At 35.8% G+C, this 20,004-nt stretch overlaps 2 protein-coding genes across 3 annotated transcripts; one reads left to right on the forward strand and one right to left on the reverse strand.

The window, feature by feature from the left end:
- The first annotated feature begins 8,349 nt into the window (after positions 1-8,349).
- Positions 8,350-13,635, forward strand: LOC120252692 (receptor-like serine/threonine-protein kinase NCRK). Its single transcript, XM_039260808.1, has 11 exons — positions 8,350-8,404; positions 8,934-9,175; positions 9,785-9,904; positions 10,072-10,173; positions 10,349-10,465; positions 10,665-10,937; positions 11,475-11,707; positions 11,897-12,193; positions 12,353-12,592; positions 12,744-12,971; positions 13,138-13,635. Exons 3-11 carry the CDS (start codon positions 9,835-9,837, stop codon positions 13,438-13,440), a joined length of 1,863 nt encoding a protein of 620 aa, XP_039116742.1. The 5' UTR covers positions 8,350-8,404; positions 8,934-9,175; positions 9,785-9,834; the 3' UTR covers positions 13,441-13,635.
- Positions 13,636-14,160: 525 nt separating this feature from the next.
- LOC120252764 (GATA transcription factor 19-like) lies at positions 14,161-19,383 on the reverse strand. Of its 2 annotated transcripts, none has more exons than XM_039260917.1 (8): positions 19,295-19,383; positions 18,853-19,157; positions 17,400-17,486; positions 17,193-17,326; positions 15,844-15,960; positions 15,487-15,592; positions 14,730-14,801; positions 14,161-14,522 (listed from the first exon to the last, which is right to left on the reverse strand). In XM_039260917.1, the coding sequence occupies exons 2-8, from the start codon at positions 19,045-19,047 to the stop codon at positions 14,337-14,339; spliced, it is 897 nt and encodes a 298-aa protein (XP_039116851.1). In that variant the 5' UTR covers positions 19,048-19,157; positions 19,295-19,383; the 3' UTR covers positions 14,161-14,336. The 2 variants fall into 2 exon arrangements, with proteins under 2 accessions (XP_039116851.1, XP_039116852.1); XM_039260918.1 differs by having other exon boundaries at positions 18,853-19,195; positions 19,295-19,368.
- Positions 19,384-20,004: the final 621 nt, after the last annotated feature.

The following is a 20,004-nucleotide window of genomic DNA, read 5'->3' on the forward strand; positions in this document are numbered from 1 at the left end:
GGATGATGTTGGAGATTATATTGTCGATGCTATTAAATTTTTCCTCCATTTTTCCCATCTCCCTCCTTCTTGGGGTAGAACTTTTATTACTCTTGTTCCCAAAAAGCCTAATCCTAGGATGGTCTCTGATTTTCGGCCCATTTCATCTGTGCAATGTTTGCTATAAGATTCTATCTAAGCTTCTCTCAAATAGACTCAAGCCTGTTCTCCCTATGTTAGTAGGTCGAGAGCAAGCCGGGTTTTATTTCGGATCGAGGAGCTTTTTGACAACACCATTCGTCTGTCCGGAGATAGTTCATTCTCTTGAAACTGATCGTATTAGCCCCCCTAGGATGATTGTTAAACTTGATTTTGAGAAAGCTTATGACACTATTAATTGGAGTGCAATTCTTGCAACCCTTACTAAAATGAAGTTCCCTGATCAATGGATTTCTTGGATCCGAGCTATCCTTATCTCTTCTTCTTTCTCTATTCTTGTGAATGGCATTCCCTCTCCTTGGTTCCTTTCTTCTAGGGGTATTCGTCAAGGGGATCCGTTATCTTCTTATCTGTTTATATTAGTTGCTCAAAAACTTCTCGACTATCATGAACCGTGCTTTTATCTATCAATCGATTCCGGGTTTTGATTGTAATTTACATCCTAATTTTTAATCATCTTTTTGTTTCTCGATGATATTATTTTTGATCTCTAAAAGCCACTAGATCTCGTAGCCCTGCAACATAAATCTCTGCCTTTTCCATTTATACCCGCTTGACTGGCCAACGTCCCAATCCTACTAAAACTCATATTTATTTTCCAACTTGGTTTAATAAAAGGGTTGCTTCTAGTATTTGTACCATCAACGGTTTTTTTCCCCGAGCTCATTTCCCTTTTACTTATTTGGGGATTCTTATTTCCCCAAAAAATTAGTGTTCACTCCTTTAACCCGATGATTGATAAAATTAAGACCTCGTGTTCCCCTACTGGAAAACTCATAAACTTTCATCGGGTCGCCAAATCAATTCTTATAAATTCGTCTATTCTCTCTATCCCTACATATGTTCTCTCTCGCCTACCCTATCCCCGACTCGGTCCTCCGGAAATCACTAAAGCTTGTCGGGGATCTCTTTTTGGTTTAAAGGGGGCAATGGAAAGGGGCATCCATGCGAGTGAATTGAGGTGTATCACCCGATAAAAAATCGAGGGGGCTTAGGTCACCGCAATCTTACTCTTGCAAAGGTTTCGCTTATGGCTAAAAATGTTTTCAAATACCTCAACTCTGACAATATTTATTGGGTTAACATTGCTCGCCTTTTAAGTATGGGTGCTTAAACTCGGGATCGACGAGTATTCTCGGCAAACTCGTTCTTGGATCTTTAGAGGTATTTGCCGAACGGCCAAAATCTTGAATCATAATATCTGGATTAAGAATTTCAATCCTTCTCAGACTTCCTTTCTGTTGAATCCTTGGCTGTTTGAAATTCCTCTTGCATTTAAACCTACTTTCTTGAATATGGATATTGATCTTATTGCTATTGATTTCTCTGAGCTTATTGAAAATGGTCTTTGGGTTCATAGCAAACTTGTTTTAATTTTTGGCATTCTCCTTGGCTCTTTGATTCCAAGCATTTGTGTTCCCCGATTTTATTAGCGATAACCTCCGGGTTTGGCACCAACAATCCTCCAATGTGAAAAATTTCCTCGCTTATTTATAACCACTTAAATCGTAATCTCGGGTTTGAGTAATGAATGGCATGGTTGGTCCAAGCTGTGGAAGCTTCATGTTGCTCCAAGGGTTAAACACTTTATCCGGGCTTATGTTTCATGGTAAAATCTCTACTTGCATTTTTCTTAATAGTATCAACATTGGTCCTAGAACTCTCTCGTGTCCATTGCCAAATTGATAATGAATCTATTGAACATCTTTTTCCTTGATTGCCGTTGCGCATGCGAGATGGTTTGGAATACACTTAACTTTCAAATGGAATGTATTATCTCCTTTCCGGATCCAATTTCTTCCGGTTGCTCGGCTTACTCGATTACAAATTCTCCAAATATACTACTGCATTATTGCTCTGCTTGCATTTGGTTTATTTGGAAGGCTCATTTGTGATGCTATTTTTTTAATCACATCTGTCCCCAGTTTCAATATTATTGCTTATAAAGCGAAGCCCATGTCAAGGATTTTCTTCAGGAGAATATTTCTCTCATCGGGTCGCAAGCTTCTCTTAAATAATTTCTCCCACATCAATGGTCTTTTTCTCTTCTTTGCTTACGGATGGACGTACCAACAACAACTCGTGTAAGCTGGGTTTTTCATCTCAAACAATAATTACATTATATCCTGCGTGCAGAGTGGTTCTTTCTCTCATGAGTCCTCCATTGAAGCTAGCATCAAAGCTTTTCATATTGCAATCCGTCTCTCCTCCGATCGGCATTTCAACATCCAGCAGCATTTTTGCATTGCTCCCATGATCTCTCCAATCTTCTTTCAAATGATCGTAACCCTCGCTCGCTTGGGAGACTTGCTTCGAACTCTCGGATATCTCCCATCTCCTCTTCATCACTGGCGATCTCAACGTTAATCTCTATACCATTTAGCTGGAATGCCCTCGCTCGCCTCTTGCTTCTCACTGCAGCAATAATCACCCTCTCGCTTATTTCACTCGGCAAAGATTTTGCCCAGATGGATTATGAAGATTGTATCTCGATTTTGGTTTTCACTTTTTAGTTTTTCTGTTTTGCTTTTATTCCGTTTCTTCCGGGTTTTGTTTTTTTGTTATTTTTCTTCTGGTCTTGGTTGTACTCCTTGAACTCTTGTATATTTTTTTTCTTTATCAATAAAATCAGCTCTCTGAGCTCTTTTCTCAAAAACATGATTACATGAACAGTTATAAGCAAGCAAAAGTATCTTAAGCGTCAGTCATCATGGATACAGAGATGGCAAAAGCTATCTTTTTAAAAAGAAAAGGCTGCGTCTCGTTTTGATTGCAAAAAACTGAGTCTAGCACTAGCTAGTGCAGCAAGAGAACATGGGCATGAAACCTTGGTTTGTGGCCACAAACTGGCTAGTTAATCAATAACCTGCTTGCTGAGTTAAAGGTGGCTAGGCTCGCTCATTATTCTGGTCTGGTCGGACAAGTAATGAATTATCTACTACCATATATATATATATATATAGATGGCTCGATTGGTCTGCTGGCGGTGGTGGTGGTGGTCTTGTGAATATTTCTGTTTGCCTTTTGTTACATTTAGTATGCATTTTTAGCCGTGAAATGCTGATGCTGTTGTGAAATGGGAGGACTGGAGCCTATAAATAGAACAAGTTGTCACGGCTATTTCCCTCCCGGCCCGGGCTTAATTGCTTTATGTATGGCACAGGGCCACTTCTCCTCTGATCAGTAAAAGTGTTCCCTTCCCTTGTTGATATGATATATACCAGAGCAGCAGCCCAGCAGCAGCCTTCAATCCCAACACAACATCCAAAATAAAATAGAAAGGTATCAACTATCAAGAAGCATGGGAAGCACATGGAGGAAAGCCAGTCGAGCTCTAAGGCTTAATCTTTGTTTATACGTCCCCAGAACCTTAGACGACGACGCTTCTCCCTTTAATTTGCCCCTGCTGTGCTTCTCCGAATCCTGGAGACTCTACACAGATTGCTGTTCCGATGCCCAACACTCCAATCCCGACTTCCTCGGGACTTCGCCTTCCCAAGTCCAGAAGGCGTTCCTCAAAGGTTCGGCCTTTTTTCTGTTTTTCCTCTGTTTTAATTTTTTTTTTTGTTCTGGTGAGTGATGAGTGATGATGACATGACATTATTAGAGGAGTTTAAGAGAGGAACTGTGACTTTGTTTAACTTAATCTGAGTCTGTGTCTCTCACAGATTAACTCCTCACCCTTGAAAGACTGTTAACAACATTCTTAAAGTTTATTATATTGACTTCCATTTTTGCTCACTGACATGCACATTGATTTGCTCGTGTCAGAGAACATGTGCTATTTGTCTTGGCAGCATGAAAGCTGGGCAAGGTCATGCCCTTTTCACTGCGGAATGCTCTCACACTTTCCATTTTCACTGCATTTCATCAAATGTCAGCCATGGTAATCATGTGTGCCCAATTTGCAGAGCTAAGTGGAAGGAAATCCCTTTCCAAGTTTGAAGTTCCCTCCTTGTAGTAATAATCTTCTTCACAGAAGGGCTGCATAACCAGTAATCACCACTCAATTCAGTCTCAGTACATGTGTGCCCAATTCACTGTTGCGTCACGCTTGACTTAAGAGCAAGGACAACACAGCCTTTTCTGCCGATGATCATGATGATCGTGATCAACACAAAACACACTGTATTAATTAATCCATCTCAGGGCTCTTCTGCATCAGAGAGACACAGAGAGAGAGACACACACAGACAGACAGAGAGGGTGGTGATGGTGAAACTTTATACTTCTTGAAAAATGACCATTCAAATTGTTAAGAGTTGTTTTTTTCCCTGCTCTTGTATTTGGGAGTTGCCAAATCTTAATTTCCAAAATTTTACTTAATTTTCTTTACAATTTTATTTTAATTATTTCAAGCATGAAATGCTTTGTAATTTATATTTTTTTATAGAGTTATATATGAAAATATATATTTCAAAAAGTTCGATGTTTTATTTTCTTTTATTAGGACTTTTGAAAATTTGAACATCTCAATTACAAAATTATACGTGATATCTTATAAATTTTTTTATTTTTATTTACCAAAAATAATAATAATTTTTGTTATTGTCGTCTTTAAAATTTGGTGCTTTTCCCTCCTTATAATCTTTGAAAATCACACAAATCATAGGCTTGGTATGCTTATCCCAACTCTAAATAAAAAATTTTCACTCAATCCATACATTGTATGGAATTATACAATTCAAAAGTTTTGAGCATTTTCCTATACTATAGTCTTTAATAATTCCCCAAATCAAAATTGAGAAATTACCCTCAAGCTTCTATAAAAATATTACTTTTATTCTCTAAAATAAAAGATTTTTGTAATTTGTATATCTTATGGTGTCATGAATAAAAAAATTTCCCCTAAAAAAATGTCCATTTAAGATTTTTGTAATTTGTATAATCTAAGCTAAAAAATGACCCCTAACTTCCTATAAAATTCTTATTTTTATACTAAAAAAGAAAAGGCTTTTGTAATTTATACAATTTACAATGTTAGGCATAAAAAAAATGTACACTCGTAAAGTTCTATCTTTTTTCTATATTATAGCATTTGAAAATTACCAAAATTGAATTGTAAAATTATAAAATCATATGAAGTTTTTATTTTCATTTTTGAAATAATTTTTTTTTATAATTTATATTTTTTACAAAGTTATAAAAGAATATGTCCATTCAAAAAGTTGGATTTTTCTTGTGCTATAGTTTTTCACAATTGTGAAATCTTAATGAAAAATTACACTTAATCTCCTATAAAATTTTTATATTTATTCTTGTAAAGATAATGCTTTTTATCTTTCTAGAGTTATGTTTGAAAAAAATATTTATTTAGAAAGTTTGCGTTTTCGTTTACTATAACCTTTGTTTTTGTTTACTATAACTTTTGCAAATCACCCAAAATCTAAATTCAAGAATTATACTTAAGTCCTTATATAATTTTTATTTTTGTTCTTAGTAAGAAAAATATTTTTATAGCTTTCATATTTTCATGGTTATACATTAAAAAAAAAAATGTCCCTTAAGAAAGTTAAAAGTTTTTGTTTTCTATGACCATTGAAAACTGTCAAGTCATAATCAGAAAGTACACATAAGTCTCTCTAAAATTTTTAGATTTATTTTTAGAATGTGTAAAGTTTTTTTATATTTATTCTATGAAAGATAATGTTTTTTTTTAATTTTTAGATTTGAAGGGTTATATTTGTAAAAAAATTATTTAGAAAATTGCTATTTTACCTTTACTATAGCCTTTGGAAATTGCAAAAATTGTAATTCAAAAAAATTATACTTAAGTCCCTATAAAATTTATATTTTTATTATAAGTATGAAAAAAGATTTTTATAACTTTCAAATTTTCATAGTTATACAAGAAAAATATCCATTTAAATAGGTAAGTTTTTTTTTAAAAAAATTTCTCTGACCTTTGAAAACTGTCACATTATAGTCACAAAATTTCACTTAAGTCCCTATGAAATTTTTAGTTTTATTTTCATAATGTAAAAGTTTTTGTATTTATTTTCCAAAAAGTAATGTGTTTTTTTGTAATTTTTGTCTTTGTAGGGTCATATTTGAAAAAAACTTATTTAGAAAGTTGTCATGTTTCCTTTACTATAGCCTTCGGAAATTGCTCAATTTTAAATACTAGAATTACACTTAAGTCCCTACAAAATTTTTTATTTTTTTATAAGAAAAAGATTTTTATAACTTTCACATTGTCGCAGTTATACATATAAAAAATGGCCATTCAAATAGCTATTTTTTTTAAAATTTCTATGGCCTTTGAAAATTGTCAAATTATAATCACAAAATTACACTTAAGTCCCTCTGTAATTATTAATTTTATTTGCAGAATGTGAAACTTTTTGTTTTTATTCTCTGAAAAATAATGAACTTTGTAATTTTTATCTTTATGGGATTATATTTGTAAAACGTTTATTAAAGAACGTTGTCTTTTTCCCTTTACTATAACCTTTTTAAATTGGCCAAATTTAAATTAAAGAATTACACTAAAGTTTCTATAAAATTTTTATTTTTATTCTTTGAAATAAAAAGATTTTTATAAGTTTCACATTTTCATTGTTATATATAAAAAATGTCCATTCGGAAAGCTTTATATATTTTTTTTTCTTTTCTAAACCCTTTAAAAGCTGTCAAATCATAATCACAAAATTACACATAATTCGTTATGAAGTTTTTAGTTTTATTTCCAGAATGTGAAATATTTTGTATTTATTCTCGGAAAGATAATTATTTTTTTGTAATTTTTTAACCTTATAGGGTTATGTTTGAAGAAAAAAATTTAGGAAATTGCCGCTTTTCCTTTACTATAACTTTTGAAAATTGTCCAAATCTAAATTCAAGAATTATACTTAAGTCTCTATATAATTTTTATTTTTATTATTTAAAAAAAAAAGTTTTTATTATTTTCATATTTTCATTGTTATACAAAAAAAATGTCCATTCAAATAGCTGGATCTTTTTGTTCTTTCTGTGGCCTTTAAAAACTTTCGAATTATAATAATAAAAATTACACTAAAGTCCTTATAAAATTTTTAGTTTTATTTTTGGAATGTGAAACTTTTTGTATCTATTCTTAGAAAGATAATGATTTTTGTAATTTTTGTCTTTATAGAGTTATATTTGAAAAAACTTTATTTAGAAAGTTGCCATTTTTTCTTTACTATAGCTTTTGAAAATTGCCAAAAATAAAAATTTAAAAATTACACTTAAGTCCCTATAAAATTTGTATTTTTATTCTTAGAAAAAAAAAGATTTTTATAACTTTCAGACACAAATTCGCTCCTTTTTCTACCTCTCGAAACCTTTGAAACAAGGCCTTTGACGGTTGCAGTTCCGTTGACAAATTACCGGTGTTCTGTTGAAAGTTCTTTCTCTCTCTCTCGCGCGCGCAAATTATCAATCTACATGTGACTCCATTGCTGTTTTCTCCTTGTTGCATCGATTTTAGTGGTGGGACTGGGAGGCCACTGTATATACCTTCTGGGCTTAGTTTTGATAATTATTGCTAACTATCATCACATATATATTATTATTTTAGCAGGGCTGTTTCTGCGGAGTTCGCGCTGTTTAGCTGGCACTAGAGCTAGAGCATTACTGTTGTCGGAGTCTTCTGATCGGACATCGTCCACACCGATTGCAGCAACCTGGTGGATCTTCAATTCTTCGACATGAGGATGATCGGATAGCTTCGCGCTTCATTGAATTCATCAAAGATCGACGATGTCATCAAAACACTTTTAAAACGATTCCCAATATATATGAACAAGGGATAAGGGGACCAATTGCACTTGAAAACAAGGGATATATATATATGTTGCTCGTAATTGATTTCATTCATTTCTCGATAGCAAGTCTTAAAAAACAAAGAACATCTTATCACGGACATGTTGCTCTACCATTAATTCCCCACCATTGAAATAATAAATATCAATGATGTCCTGCATGCTTATTCTGTGGACTCTCTCTCTCTCTCTCTCTCTCTCTCTCTCTCTCTCTCTCTCTCTGTCGGTATGTGTGTGTGTGTGTGAACACCCACATTAATTCGTGCACTGGTAGACTATCCCGCGATAGAATGGATCCTTGCTTAATTAAAACTGAAAGCTCTTTTGCAACAGTGCGTGCTAACTAGCCAGTAGAAGTGTAGAACCTCCTTCCCCGGCAAAGCAGCAACAAGTGTGCTCGGGTGGCGCTCCCTTTCGATTTGGTACGTTTTCTTATATTGTATTTAAATGGAGCATAAGACAAGACGACACCTTGTTTGTTTATTCATGGTCACTGCCTTTGTTCAAACGTAAAGGCGATGGCCTTGCCCATATGCCTCTCCTCCTTTCTTACCATTTTTTATTCGATTAGCTTTTGAGCAAGCGAAACAAACTTCCATTTTTTCAATACTAGAAATCTCATATGGGATATTGATGATGACGATGATAATAAAGGTGTTGTTTTGATGCCGTTTTCCGTCGGTTGAGTGGTTGCTGTCAGGTTTGCGAGGCTGTAGTTTTCTCAGAGGTGAGTAGTGGGGCATTCTCTTCTCTTCACTCCCTTTCTTCTTGCTCTCTTCCGCTAGCTATCAGTCCAATATTGCATCTCTCTCTTTCGCTCTCTGTGTGTGTGTGTGTCTCTCTCTCTCTCTCTCTCTCTGTGTATCTTCATTAGTGCTTCGTTTCTTAATCAGTCCTTCTCAAACTCTTATTTATATATTTTATCTATATCTATACTTCTATTGGTTCCAGGTTGGCTTCATGTCTCAATGCCAACGTCCTTACGGCAAGTGTGAGTTTTTTGCGCAAGTATCTTGCTTCTTATATATGGAAGGGCTTCTTGAGATGGAATGGTGGTATCCTCAAAGGGACTCCTGCAATTTATGCTGCCTATGCTCTACAAGATTTACCAATTCTAGTTTACCTTCAGTTCTTGCCATATGTGGCCTCTGTTGGAGCAAGTGAATGCATTTGTGTGTGTCTTTTCTCCATTGGTAATCAAGGGTCGCTTCTATATTAATTCAGCCCGCATGCATTCTATGATTCTATCTTCAAGTTAGAATTCCAGAATTCATCCAAACATGAAACTTGCTCAAAACCAGGCATATTAATGCACCCAGTCAGTAGTACCAGTGGTCCAACCATTCCCAAGATTTTGTTGTTATGCGCAAGGAGACCCGTATTGCATTAATACTTGTTGGCAATATTTTCTTTTCTTGGCTTATAGTGTTATTAAATATAGATTTCCTTAGAATCATAATTTAGATGTTTAGTCAAATCATACAACCTATGAGCTTTTCTATACTCATTTAATATGGTACTCTATTTACTGCTTCTTTATTAGGTTATGCTTTTTGAATTGATATATCCTTTTATGATTTACACATATAGATCAGATGTATTCTTTGTAATCTATATATTTTCAAGACTATGCCTCTATTTTCTTCCTCACTTTTGATGGTATCAAGGGCTTGTGCTCTTGGTCTGCCTTCAAAGTTTCTCATAGTGTCAGGTAATATACATATTTGATAGACGTTGCATACATATATATTTACATATATTCAATCTGTTTTGAGCCGTACTACTGAATTTTTGTAAAACAGACTACAGAAATCTAAAAGTTTCATTGTACTTGGAATTGGAAAGGACGCTAATGATACCACCTCTGAAATTAACTTTGCTCTGCTTCAGTGTCTTGATCTTGTTTCGATGTGCATCAAGCGGTTAGTATTTAAATTAGGTTTATTGCAATATTGATACTACTATGGTGGTCATACACTATTTTTGTTCTTTTGGATGACACTAAATTGCTAATGGAATGATTTAATAAAATACCAGTAACTCTGATTTTTTTATTTTTATTTTTTTTTATAAACTGAAATTCCTTCAGATGAATTACAAAAATTCAGATGGACCTGTATATGCCACCCCGGTTCTGTAGAAGCACCAAAAAAGTCTTCCAATTGTTCCGCGCCTTGCAACTGCACACTTGGTATGGTTCTGTCTCAGTGGTAATTGCACTGAAGCTTTGGGAATCATGTACATAAGCACTACACACGCACACATGTAATATCGTCTTTTGTTGTTATCTGTGTTTTGGTTCTATAATTTATCTTTTTGGCCAGTGCACCTTCTTCTGAATTGCATGTAAATGTACCTCTTGTCAGATATTAGAGGACAAGAGAGGGAGAGTTGGAATTGCTCGTGTGTATCAGAGGGCTCTTCTCGAGTCCCTAGCTTAATCCAGGATGGCAATTGTTTTACCAGTTGCAAATGCACACCTGGTATATCTTTCAATTCTTCTCTGATGGATCCATGCTTTGCTTTTTCACCTATTTTGAGCATTGAAAACTTGATAATCCAGGAGTATGCTATACTGTATGAAAAATTGATCTAATTATGCATATGATTGCATGTCATCCTAAATACACAAAATCTGAGCAGAAAGCTCTGTGAGCAATATCTTTGACATGCTTATGACAGATTTTGCAGAAATACCGCCGGAGGGAAAGAAGTTCATCTCTGAGAAAGGTCTTGTTGCTGTTCTATTGCTATGTGTTGTGTTCACAATCACTGTTCTTTTCACTTCTGTGGCATGTTATTTCTATCACAAGGATAAGTGCTCTGCACGACCAGCACTGCCATCCTCTGTGAAAGGCACAAACTGGAATAGCGTGGCCAACTCAACAAGCAACCAATCAGCTTCCATGCAAGGGTTTTATGTCAACACCAGCTTCTACCCCAGACCAATCATTGGTAGGTAAAATTTAAATCTCTTCCACGTTTTCAGTATTAATTGCTTACGCATGATACACAACAGTGCCAAGGAATATGAGTGCTGAAATAGGACAAAAAGTGTGAGTTATATGAATGTATGTATTGAGATATCATATCACTGATGTACAAGTGAGGGCAAGATTTTTTTTTTTTTTTTAATTTTGTTTCCTGTGGTGCAATACCTAAAAAGTAATTTTTGCTGGTTGTTGCTAGCATGGGTGAATGAAGAACTACTGTGATGGAACGGTCATCTTGGTGTTTTACATTTATTACATTATTTTGACTTTCATGCTTGTGCGGTAGTTTAAAACCTCTCATTCTGTCATACCCTTTCTTCACCACTCTTGCATTAAGAAAAAAACAGAATTACAACCGAGAAGTACAATATGATATTAGATTTGCAAGGAATTTTTTTAGATTCATTGATTGCATTGGAAATTTTGAAATATCTGCATCGAATGATCATTTTCTACATTCTCAAAAATTAATGTATTGGCTAATTTGGCTCTCCTGCAGGAATTGTGCGCAAGCTTTCCTTCATATTTGGAAGGGAAAAAGGAGGTTTACCAGGGGCAATCACCCAATTTGCGTTTGTTGAATTAGAGCAAGCAACCAATAGATTCTCAAACACCAATTTAGTAGGGCTTGGAGGGAGCAGCAACGTATACCGTGGTGAGCTTAACGGTGTAGGAGCTGTGGCCATTAAGAAACTGAAAGCAATTGGCGATGATTATGAGTTTTTGACTGAGGTAAGTAAGAAGTTTGTTTGCATTTTCCTACTAGTACTAGCGGGGGGACTGATCAAGCACACATCACAAATTAAGCTCTACAACTATATACTTGGATACATCTTGTTATAAACAACTTAATTATAGATTTCCATCTAAGAATTGCAAAATCCATGCCATGAATTACTTGTATTCTCTTGTTCTGTCCAGATTGAACTTCTATCAAGACTAAACCATTGTCATGTGGTACCTCTGCTGGGTTACTGCTTAGAGTCCCAGGGTAAGCAATCCGAGAGGCTGCTAGTGTTTGAATATATGTGTAATGGTAGCCTCCGAGACTGTCTGGATGTACAAGCAACCAAACCTATGGACTGGGGAACTCGTGTCATTATTGCTATAGGTGCGGCGAAGGGCTTGGAGTATCTACACGAAGCTGCTGCTCCAAGAATATTGCATCGGGACATCAAGTCCACCAATATTCTTTTAGATGACAAGTTCAGAGCTAAGGTAACGTGTCTTTTGTTAAGCTAGCTATTTGATTTGGTGGGCTACTTGACTTTGTGGATATATGTGGTGCTGCTGCTGCTACTATTTAATATTTATCGAAATGATGTGAGAATGGTAAACATTACTGCTGTTTATGGAAATAATTGCGTGCAACTGCAGATAACCGATCTCGGTATGGCAAAACGCCTAATGTCTGATGATGCAGTAGCTAGTTGTACCAATTCACCCTCAAGAATGTTGGGGACTTTCGGATACTTTGCTCCAGAGTATGCTATTGTGGGAAAGGCTTCACTAAAATCCGATGTTTTCAGTTTTGGAGTTGTTGTCCTCGAATTGATCACAGGCCGTCAACCCATCCAGAAAACAGACAACGGTGATGATGAAAGCCTTGTGATGTGGGTAAGTTTCACGTTGAATTTCGTCTATACAGTATACCATGAATACAGATGATGATTCTTCACCCTCAGTATATACTAGTGCATGATTTATCTTTTCTGAGTGTTTTTTTTTTTCTTTTGATTATCATGTATGTTGATGAGACTGTATGTAGGCAGCAGCTCGGTTGCGAAACAGTAGGCTGGTTGTCACAGAATTGCCTGACCCTCTGCTGAAAGGGAAGTTCCCTGAAGAGGAGATGCAGATAATGGCTCATTTAGCAAGAGAGTGCCTGCAGTGGGATCCAGAATCTCGACCAACAATGAGTGAAGTTGTTCAAATTCTCTCAGTAATTGCACCCGATAAGACCAAGAAGAAAAACTTGCGAGATGACATATTCATGGTATGTTTATCTGGGTCTTGGATTAATTTGTGTTGTCATCAAATTAAGAAGTGGATATTGCAGCTTTAATTTAATTGTTTCTTCTGGTTAATTTTTATGCTTCTCTTAATTAATTTCATGTGAATGTGTATGTGTAATGTTTGTTTGCTGCGTATGTTATAAACAGACTTCATCCACAGAGATCATGAAGAAGGTGGCTGAGATTGAGAGCAGTGAGGGTTGTAGGGTGGAAACGATAAAAAGGAGCAGCGTTGTGTCAGTGGGATGCAATGCTTGTTGTAGTACTGCCTCTCTGCTGCCACTGCCATCAACAGCTGAGGATGATGATACACAGAACGAGGAAGACATGATTGTTTGTCAGGAATACTTGGAGGGACTGATGATGATACACTCCAGCAGGCCGGTGTCCGATGCTGAAATTGTGGACTCCTATGAACCCCGTTTCGAATTATTTCTGCAGCCACTTTGATTCAATTCCCAAGTACTTACTTATATGTCATCACTAGCAGCAGCAGCAGCAGCAGCAGCAGCAGCAGCACATATTTTGTCCATGAATAACACTGCAGTTTGTTTTTAATAATAATGATGATAAAAATAATTCTGAGAGACTATCATGTGAAATGTGGATCATTTACCACTTGTTGTTGTTGTATGATCCTGCACTCCTCCCATATTTTTTAAAAATTAAATATAGATAAATGACAAATTTATTATAATGGTCCTCCCATATATATATATATATATATATTTAATAATTTACCACTTGTATGAATGATTAATGAAGCAAATAACCACATACCAAACGGATCGATGCTTATTTTCCTTGTTTCGTTGGCAGATAGTAAATGTCATCCAACACAAACTGTTGAGTTTCCTGGTTGGTTGGTAGAGTCAGCCAACCACTATGAGTAGACTCTGTTTGTAATGGTTCCTTTTGTATTTAGTTTCTATTACTATTAATGAAGTGACACTTTAGTTAGTTTAAAAATTGCGTTGGTCCCTAAACCAAATATCACTTAAAAGCATCTTTTGTCTTTCCTCTCCTTTGTATGTATGCATATAAATGGGTATAGCAACTCCAAAATAAATCTAAATACAAGATGTACTCTCCCAATAGTAGTTCCAAGTTTTCTCTATCTTCATGGTAATATGCTTAGCTGTTGTTTTAAGTTAATTAAAACAAATTCAATGAAGAAACAATTCACACAAAAGCATTGACAGAAACACCAAATATCCGAGTTAAATTTTCTGTGCATCTATAAAGGGGTGGGCAGAATTTACATGCTGTAAAACACCATGTAAGATTTGGAGAGGAAAACCATAATTTATAAAGGTAGCTAAGCTAACTACTTTTGGCTGGTTAACTTATGAACAAAAGGCCCCTTTTCCTAAACCAGTAATCCATTGTAACTGGCCGGCATTATCCTCCTCCAACGACCCCGGACAGCTTAACCCAATCCCACCAATAACCTCTGGCATTTGACCATTTGGGGCAGCGGGAACCAACAGGTTCTGGCTCTTGCTCGCCACATCAGAATCACTGGCATCACTCTGAAAATATAAATAAGAGCAAATGAGAAATTTTCCAAGCTTTTTTTCCGAGAGGAAGAGTAAGGAACATAACAATGGAAATGCTTTTCTTGCACAAAAGCCGACTGGCCGGTCTTCCATTTTCACCCAATAATTCACACAATTCTGAATGATCAGTGGTATGATAAGAGAAACTACTTAAAAGAAAAAATTGGCGGAAAGTCTTACCTGCTCATTTGTACTAACTGATTGACTCACTGGCCCACAGAACGAAGACTGACGGAGATTTCTAAGAGTTCCCTGCAAATGGTAAAGTAAATGTGTCATACTTGAAGACTGGTTCCTTCCTATAGCTTGATAAACATAATCAGGCAGCCAATGGACTAAAAGCCTTCTTACTGCAAGACAGGCTCTTAAGCCATGTGAAACAATGTATAACATACTCTATCTATATAATGATAAGATGTCCGCATACCACAAAATGTGGTAGAAATTGCTCTGCACTTTTGTTAATGGTACAGAAGCACCATGTGTTTTTACAGGCACACACAACTAATGCTAGTAGTCTCTACCACCTGCAGTTTCTGCCTAAATGTGGAAGCCAGTGGATGCCAATCTACTGATACAATGCCTAGACAGCATGATGTCATACTCTGCAAAGTCATTAGCAAGTGTATTCAGCATCTAACTAGCATAAAACCAGCCAGATAATACTTCCAGACTTCCATTGATAGCAGGCTCATCAGCTTCCGATATTTCAGATGTTGGTTTTATGAATACAAAAGTTGCAATCCCTTATCCAATTATCTAAGGCATAAACAAGACTCAGATTGATAAGATAAATAGGATTTTTTAATTGATACAAGATGCCATGAAGTCACATGACATCAAACAGATTGCTCAAAAGAGCAACAAATCACCTTCAAATAATACCCCCGTGTTTGCCATAAAACGGATAATAGAGAATGAAATGTGAGACACAGACCTTGTTTGCCCACGTCAACCCACAAGCATTGCATAAAGATTTTGGTCCACTGGGTCCACGCCGCATCATCGGGGTAGAATCTTTACTGATTCCACAGTGCTGACAACTGACAACAGCTTACAAAATTAAAGAATTTACTAAAAAAACCTGTAGTTACTGTGCACATATAGATGGTTATGATGTGGATGCTAAGTGTAAAGAACTTAAAAAAACCTGCAGTTACTGCACAGGTATAGGTCGTTAAGATGTTTATGTTAAGTGTGGCTTCACTACTAATTTTGCAATCTCAAGACTCATGTAGCATTATAAAATTGTACAAACAAACAACACTATAACACAATATGACTAGGAACTTACTGGGTTTGATGTGCATCTTCGCCATTGTACTGTGAAGGATCCCACCCAGACAAGCACGATGCTACTTCATCTAACTTAGATTTAGATGATGCAAACTGGCCCTTATGACGTTTCATTCTGAAACCACAAAAGTGAAAGTAGTACGCCTCACATAAGTTACCATGACAATGAAAGTGTGACAAATAAGGACCCATATTTCATTGCATACTCATTTAGTTGATTCATATATTCAGATAAAAGTAAAATCAAAGATGCAATATACATCACCCTGAGAATTAACACCAAAAATAAGCTTAATAAAAAGAAATATCTGCATGTCAATTAAACGAGACTCGAGTGGATGTCAGATTTACAATAAAGATCAATTCAAATTCAATGAGCATCCTGCTAACCAAAATTGGCTAGGCTGTTAAATTGGATTCAATACACCCACACAAGTGTAAGCAACTTGAAAATCAATGGTTCAATTGACAGAAAAATTCCAACAATGTCAGTACTGGCCTTACAAACTGTTGTACACATTCAAGCCTCATGAACACATGTATACCCAGACATTACAGTAATCACCTTTCATATTGTTAACAACAGACAAGAAAGTATAATGGATTAACCTTCCTCCATAATGAGATCAACAAAAATGAACAAGAAATGCAATTTAGCATGTGATTCCTGAAAATAAACCAAGAAAAACATAATTGTGATAGCTCAACTAGCTTAAGGTACCCTTCACCACAAAGTTCGTTATGAAATAAGGCATCAAGATCTTAGAGTCCACTAAAAAATTGAATTCAGACACAAACCACAACAATAAAGATCTGCATGGACATAAGTGGAGTGTGAACCTATAGGAGGAACAGGGACCCACTTCCCTTCTTACTCATATCTATTAAGCCGGCCAAAAAAGAAAGAAAGAAAGAAAGAGATAAAAACTCTTTTTCTAAAAGCCCCTTCAAATTGGATTTACAACAATGACAGCTGAAAATCACATGAGAAAGCTCTCCTATAATGAGTTTTGCAACAAGACACCTTACTATTTTAAATGATCATCGCATAAGAAATGAAACTTGATTTGGCTTCAGTAAACATAGGACAAAACAACAAAACACATAATCAAAAGTTTTACTAAAATGTTCACTTAGTGTTAGAAAAGGAAAAGGGGATGTTCATCAATCATAAGGCACATTCTAAAAACTCATGTCAGAAACCATATTTGCAATGACATGAAAACCATAGGCACATATACAAACAAAATTACAGCTACTACAAATTACCAGTAATATGATAATATTAACAACATTGAATTATTAAAAAATAAAAAAAAATACACAGCAAGATTTCATGAATATTACCTGGAAGCAACATCCTTTCTAACTTCGTATATAATTTTCTTTTCAAAGCTCATATTCTTTCGCTTCTCCCGGTACCTAATCATAGCTTTCTGCCTACGTGCGTTACTTGAGGATCGTGAAACATCACTTGAAGCCTAGTGGAGAAACCAATAAGCAAATTGCAGGAGCATCCAACAATAAATAAGAAGTTTGTTTTATGGAAAATACCCTAGAATTTGGAAGCAGGGGTGCTCTCAGGTCAGCAGCATCAGATGGTACTTCATGCCCTCCTAACAGTAATAGCACTGCCTGCACCTGCACCGCAAGAGGATAAAACTTTCACTAGTCTACACAATGACAAAAATCAAGAACAAGGAGAAGAAAAAAAAAATAGCATTTGGACAGATAATTTTGACCAACAGCTAAAGGAGATAGCTTAAAAAATGGGAAGAGAGCATATCAGTGGCGGCAAGCACTGTTCCATGAATTTATAGAAATAGAATACTAAACCAAACGATTCAAAATGAAAGTGAATGGACATGCAAAATAATCAAGCAGGGATCTTTAAGTTTCAGGCCTTCTAAATGAATGATTGAAAGTCACATTGCCAATCATTTTCATGACTGTCATCACAGATGAATACTTCTTCATTAACTCTTGACAGTAAAAAGGAGCAATATACCAATGCCATTAACCCTTTATTCCAAAGGCATCCTGATGTAGACATGGCAAAGACAAGAATAAGAGTTTAAAAATAGTATCTAGAGCTTAAAATGTAATATTTTCCTAAGTATAACTCTCTGCAGCCTATTGGAATTGGCTCTTCACACTGAAAATGGGGGAATTAAATATCCAAATAGACCTAAAAGAAAGCTATAGAACAGTGCCTACAGTTGGACATCCAAACAAATAAAAATAAACTGTGTCATCCTTTCTAAGCCAAAAAAGCCCCTAAGAACAATAAAAAAACAATTGGTGCTCTCATTAGAATCACTTGAACATATTCTGAATGGAAGATGAGAACTTGGGATCAACGCCTCCGTATCAGATGAAGCTCTTTGACCAGAACCAGATAAACTGTCTAACCGCATGCGTATGATATATCCTCACTCCACACTGGTAATTGCCTATATCCATTTTTTTTTTTTTTCTTTTCAAAATCTGAATCCTGATTTGATTATATAGTATAAATACTATAGAGACTGATGAAACGAGGTATGTCTAGAGCGCAATGGCCCCAAAATATTCATAGAACAGGAAATTCTTAACTTGCAGACTAATCATGACAACGCATAAATAACCAATAAATTCTTCAGGAAAAAAACGTATGCTTAATCAAAACGACAAGTGAAAGTCATGAACAAGTAGAGGTCGGTGCTATCTCTTCCCGAGGCAACTGGAGTGCTTAATGCGTGGCTATTGCCTGTGGCGCCTGGGCCCAATTGCGCTACAAGCAAAGTCAATGCAAGTCCACACAAAATCCCATCCTGGTCCACATCGTCATTCAAAAGAATCAATGGCCTCAATCTAATAACTATGTAAAAAAAAAAAAAATCATCTTGCTGGAAAACTTGACAGATGATCGAAGCATTAAGTAATGTCGAACAGAAGCAAATCAGACACGCCAAACGAAAAGGAAAAAAAAAAACAACATAGATGAAAAGAATAAGATCTTTCTAACCCTCTCCGGCGAGACAGAATCGAAGACGAAGGCCTCTCCCTGGAAGGAGAGGGTTAGTTGACTGGAGCCGCCTTGGTGTCCTTGCATCTGCATTGGCAGCGGGAGGGCGCAAGCACGGGCGATCAGGTTGTCTTCCCCGGCGTCGGTATCGGGGGAGGCGGGGATGGGTAAGGGGTTGTGGACAGCGCCGTACATGGGGGAAAGGGAAAGGGAAAGGGAAAGGGAAACCCTAATATCGGGGAAAGAGCAAGTATGTTTGTTGTAAGTCGCGGGCGAGGAACAAAAACGCAGAGAGACGGCGACGCCTAGGAAGCATGGAACATCTTATTACGAATTCAGCGCCCTTCTCCCAAACAAATAATAATAATAATAATAATAATAATATAGATAATAGATATTGATAATACTCCTAGATATGTATATAGATGATAGATTGACCCACCAGGCACCACACCACACCACCACCGTCCTTGTATCTTCGCCCTCAACTCCACTCTGGTGACGATTCGATGCTTGCGTGGCACTACCAAATTTCCCCCTCCGCCATCTGCCCTTTTTATACTACTTTCAATATTATGATTATTATTTTATTTATTTATTAATTATTTTATGTCAATCACAACACCCTAGTCCACATATCCGATTTAGACCACCTAGTCCTGAGTCTCCTGACAATTTTCCAATATTATTCATGCCATTGCCCCGAGATTTATGACATTTATTTTTATATTCATATAAGCTGGGTGGACAAACTATTTGGTCCAGTTAAAACGGGGAGTTAATCCTTCAATTTTTTTTATTTTTAAAAAAATCATATTATATTTATTTTTTAAAAAAATTATTAGATAAACCACTTATTTAAATATTTATCCATAAACATATGTAATGGAAGATTTAAACATATAATTATAACTATGAAATATGGCGCGAGCAACAATGTAACTTAAGATTGAATTTAGTTGGGATATTTGATTTACCGTAGTTGTTTTGAATAAATTAGATAAATAGGGAGAGGTAAAATTGGAATAGCAGTTATAACTTTTTTTTATTTGTTAAAGTATATAAAAACTAATAAAATTAAATAATACAAATCAAGTTATAGTAGGTTTATATTGGAAAAGCAACGACGCGGTTTTTAGCCGGTGGCCAAAT

This window comes from Dioscorea cayenensis, chromosome 22, assembly GCF_009730915.1.
Source record: "Dioscorea cayenensis subsp. rotundata cultivar TDr96_F1 chromosome 22, TDr96_F1_v2_PseudoChromosome.rev07_lg8_w22 25.fasta, whole genome shotgun sequence".
Taxonomy (NCBI): domain Eukaryota; kingdom Viridiplantae; phylum Streptophyta; class Magnoliopsida; order Dioscoreales; family Dioscoreaceae; genus Dioscorea; species Dioscorea cayenensis.

Bases quoted from the DNA above. Each gene is read 5' to 3' on its own strand.
- LOC120252692 (XM_039260808.1), top strand. From the start codon at position 9,835: ATGATACCACCTCTGAAATTAACTTTGCTCTGCTTCAGTGTCTTGATC. The intron at 10,938-11,474 runs GTAGGTAAAATT...GCTCTCCTGCAG, and splicing joins CTACCCCAGACCAATCATTG to GAATTGTGCGCAAGCTTTCC. The intron at 12,593-12,743 runs GTAAGTTTCACG...GACTGTATGTAG, and splicing joins ATGAAAGCCTTGTGATGTGG to GCAGCAGCTCGGTTGCGAAA.
- LOC120252764 (XM_039260917.1), bottom strand. From the start codon at position 19,047: ATGTACGGCGCTGTCCACAACCCCTTACCCATCCCCGCCTCCCCCGAT. The intron at 14,802-15,486 runs GTCTGTGTCTCA...TACCATTTGCAG, and splicing joins GGTTGACGTGGGCAAACAAG to GGAACTCTTAGAAATCTCCG. The intron at 14,523-14,729 runs GTAAGACTTTCC...TTATATTTTCAG, and splicing joins CAGTTAGTACAAATGAGCAG to AGTGATGCCAGTGATTCTGA.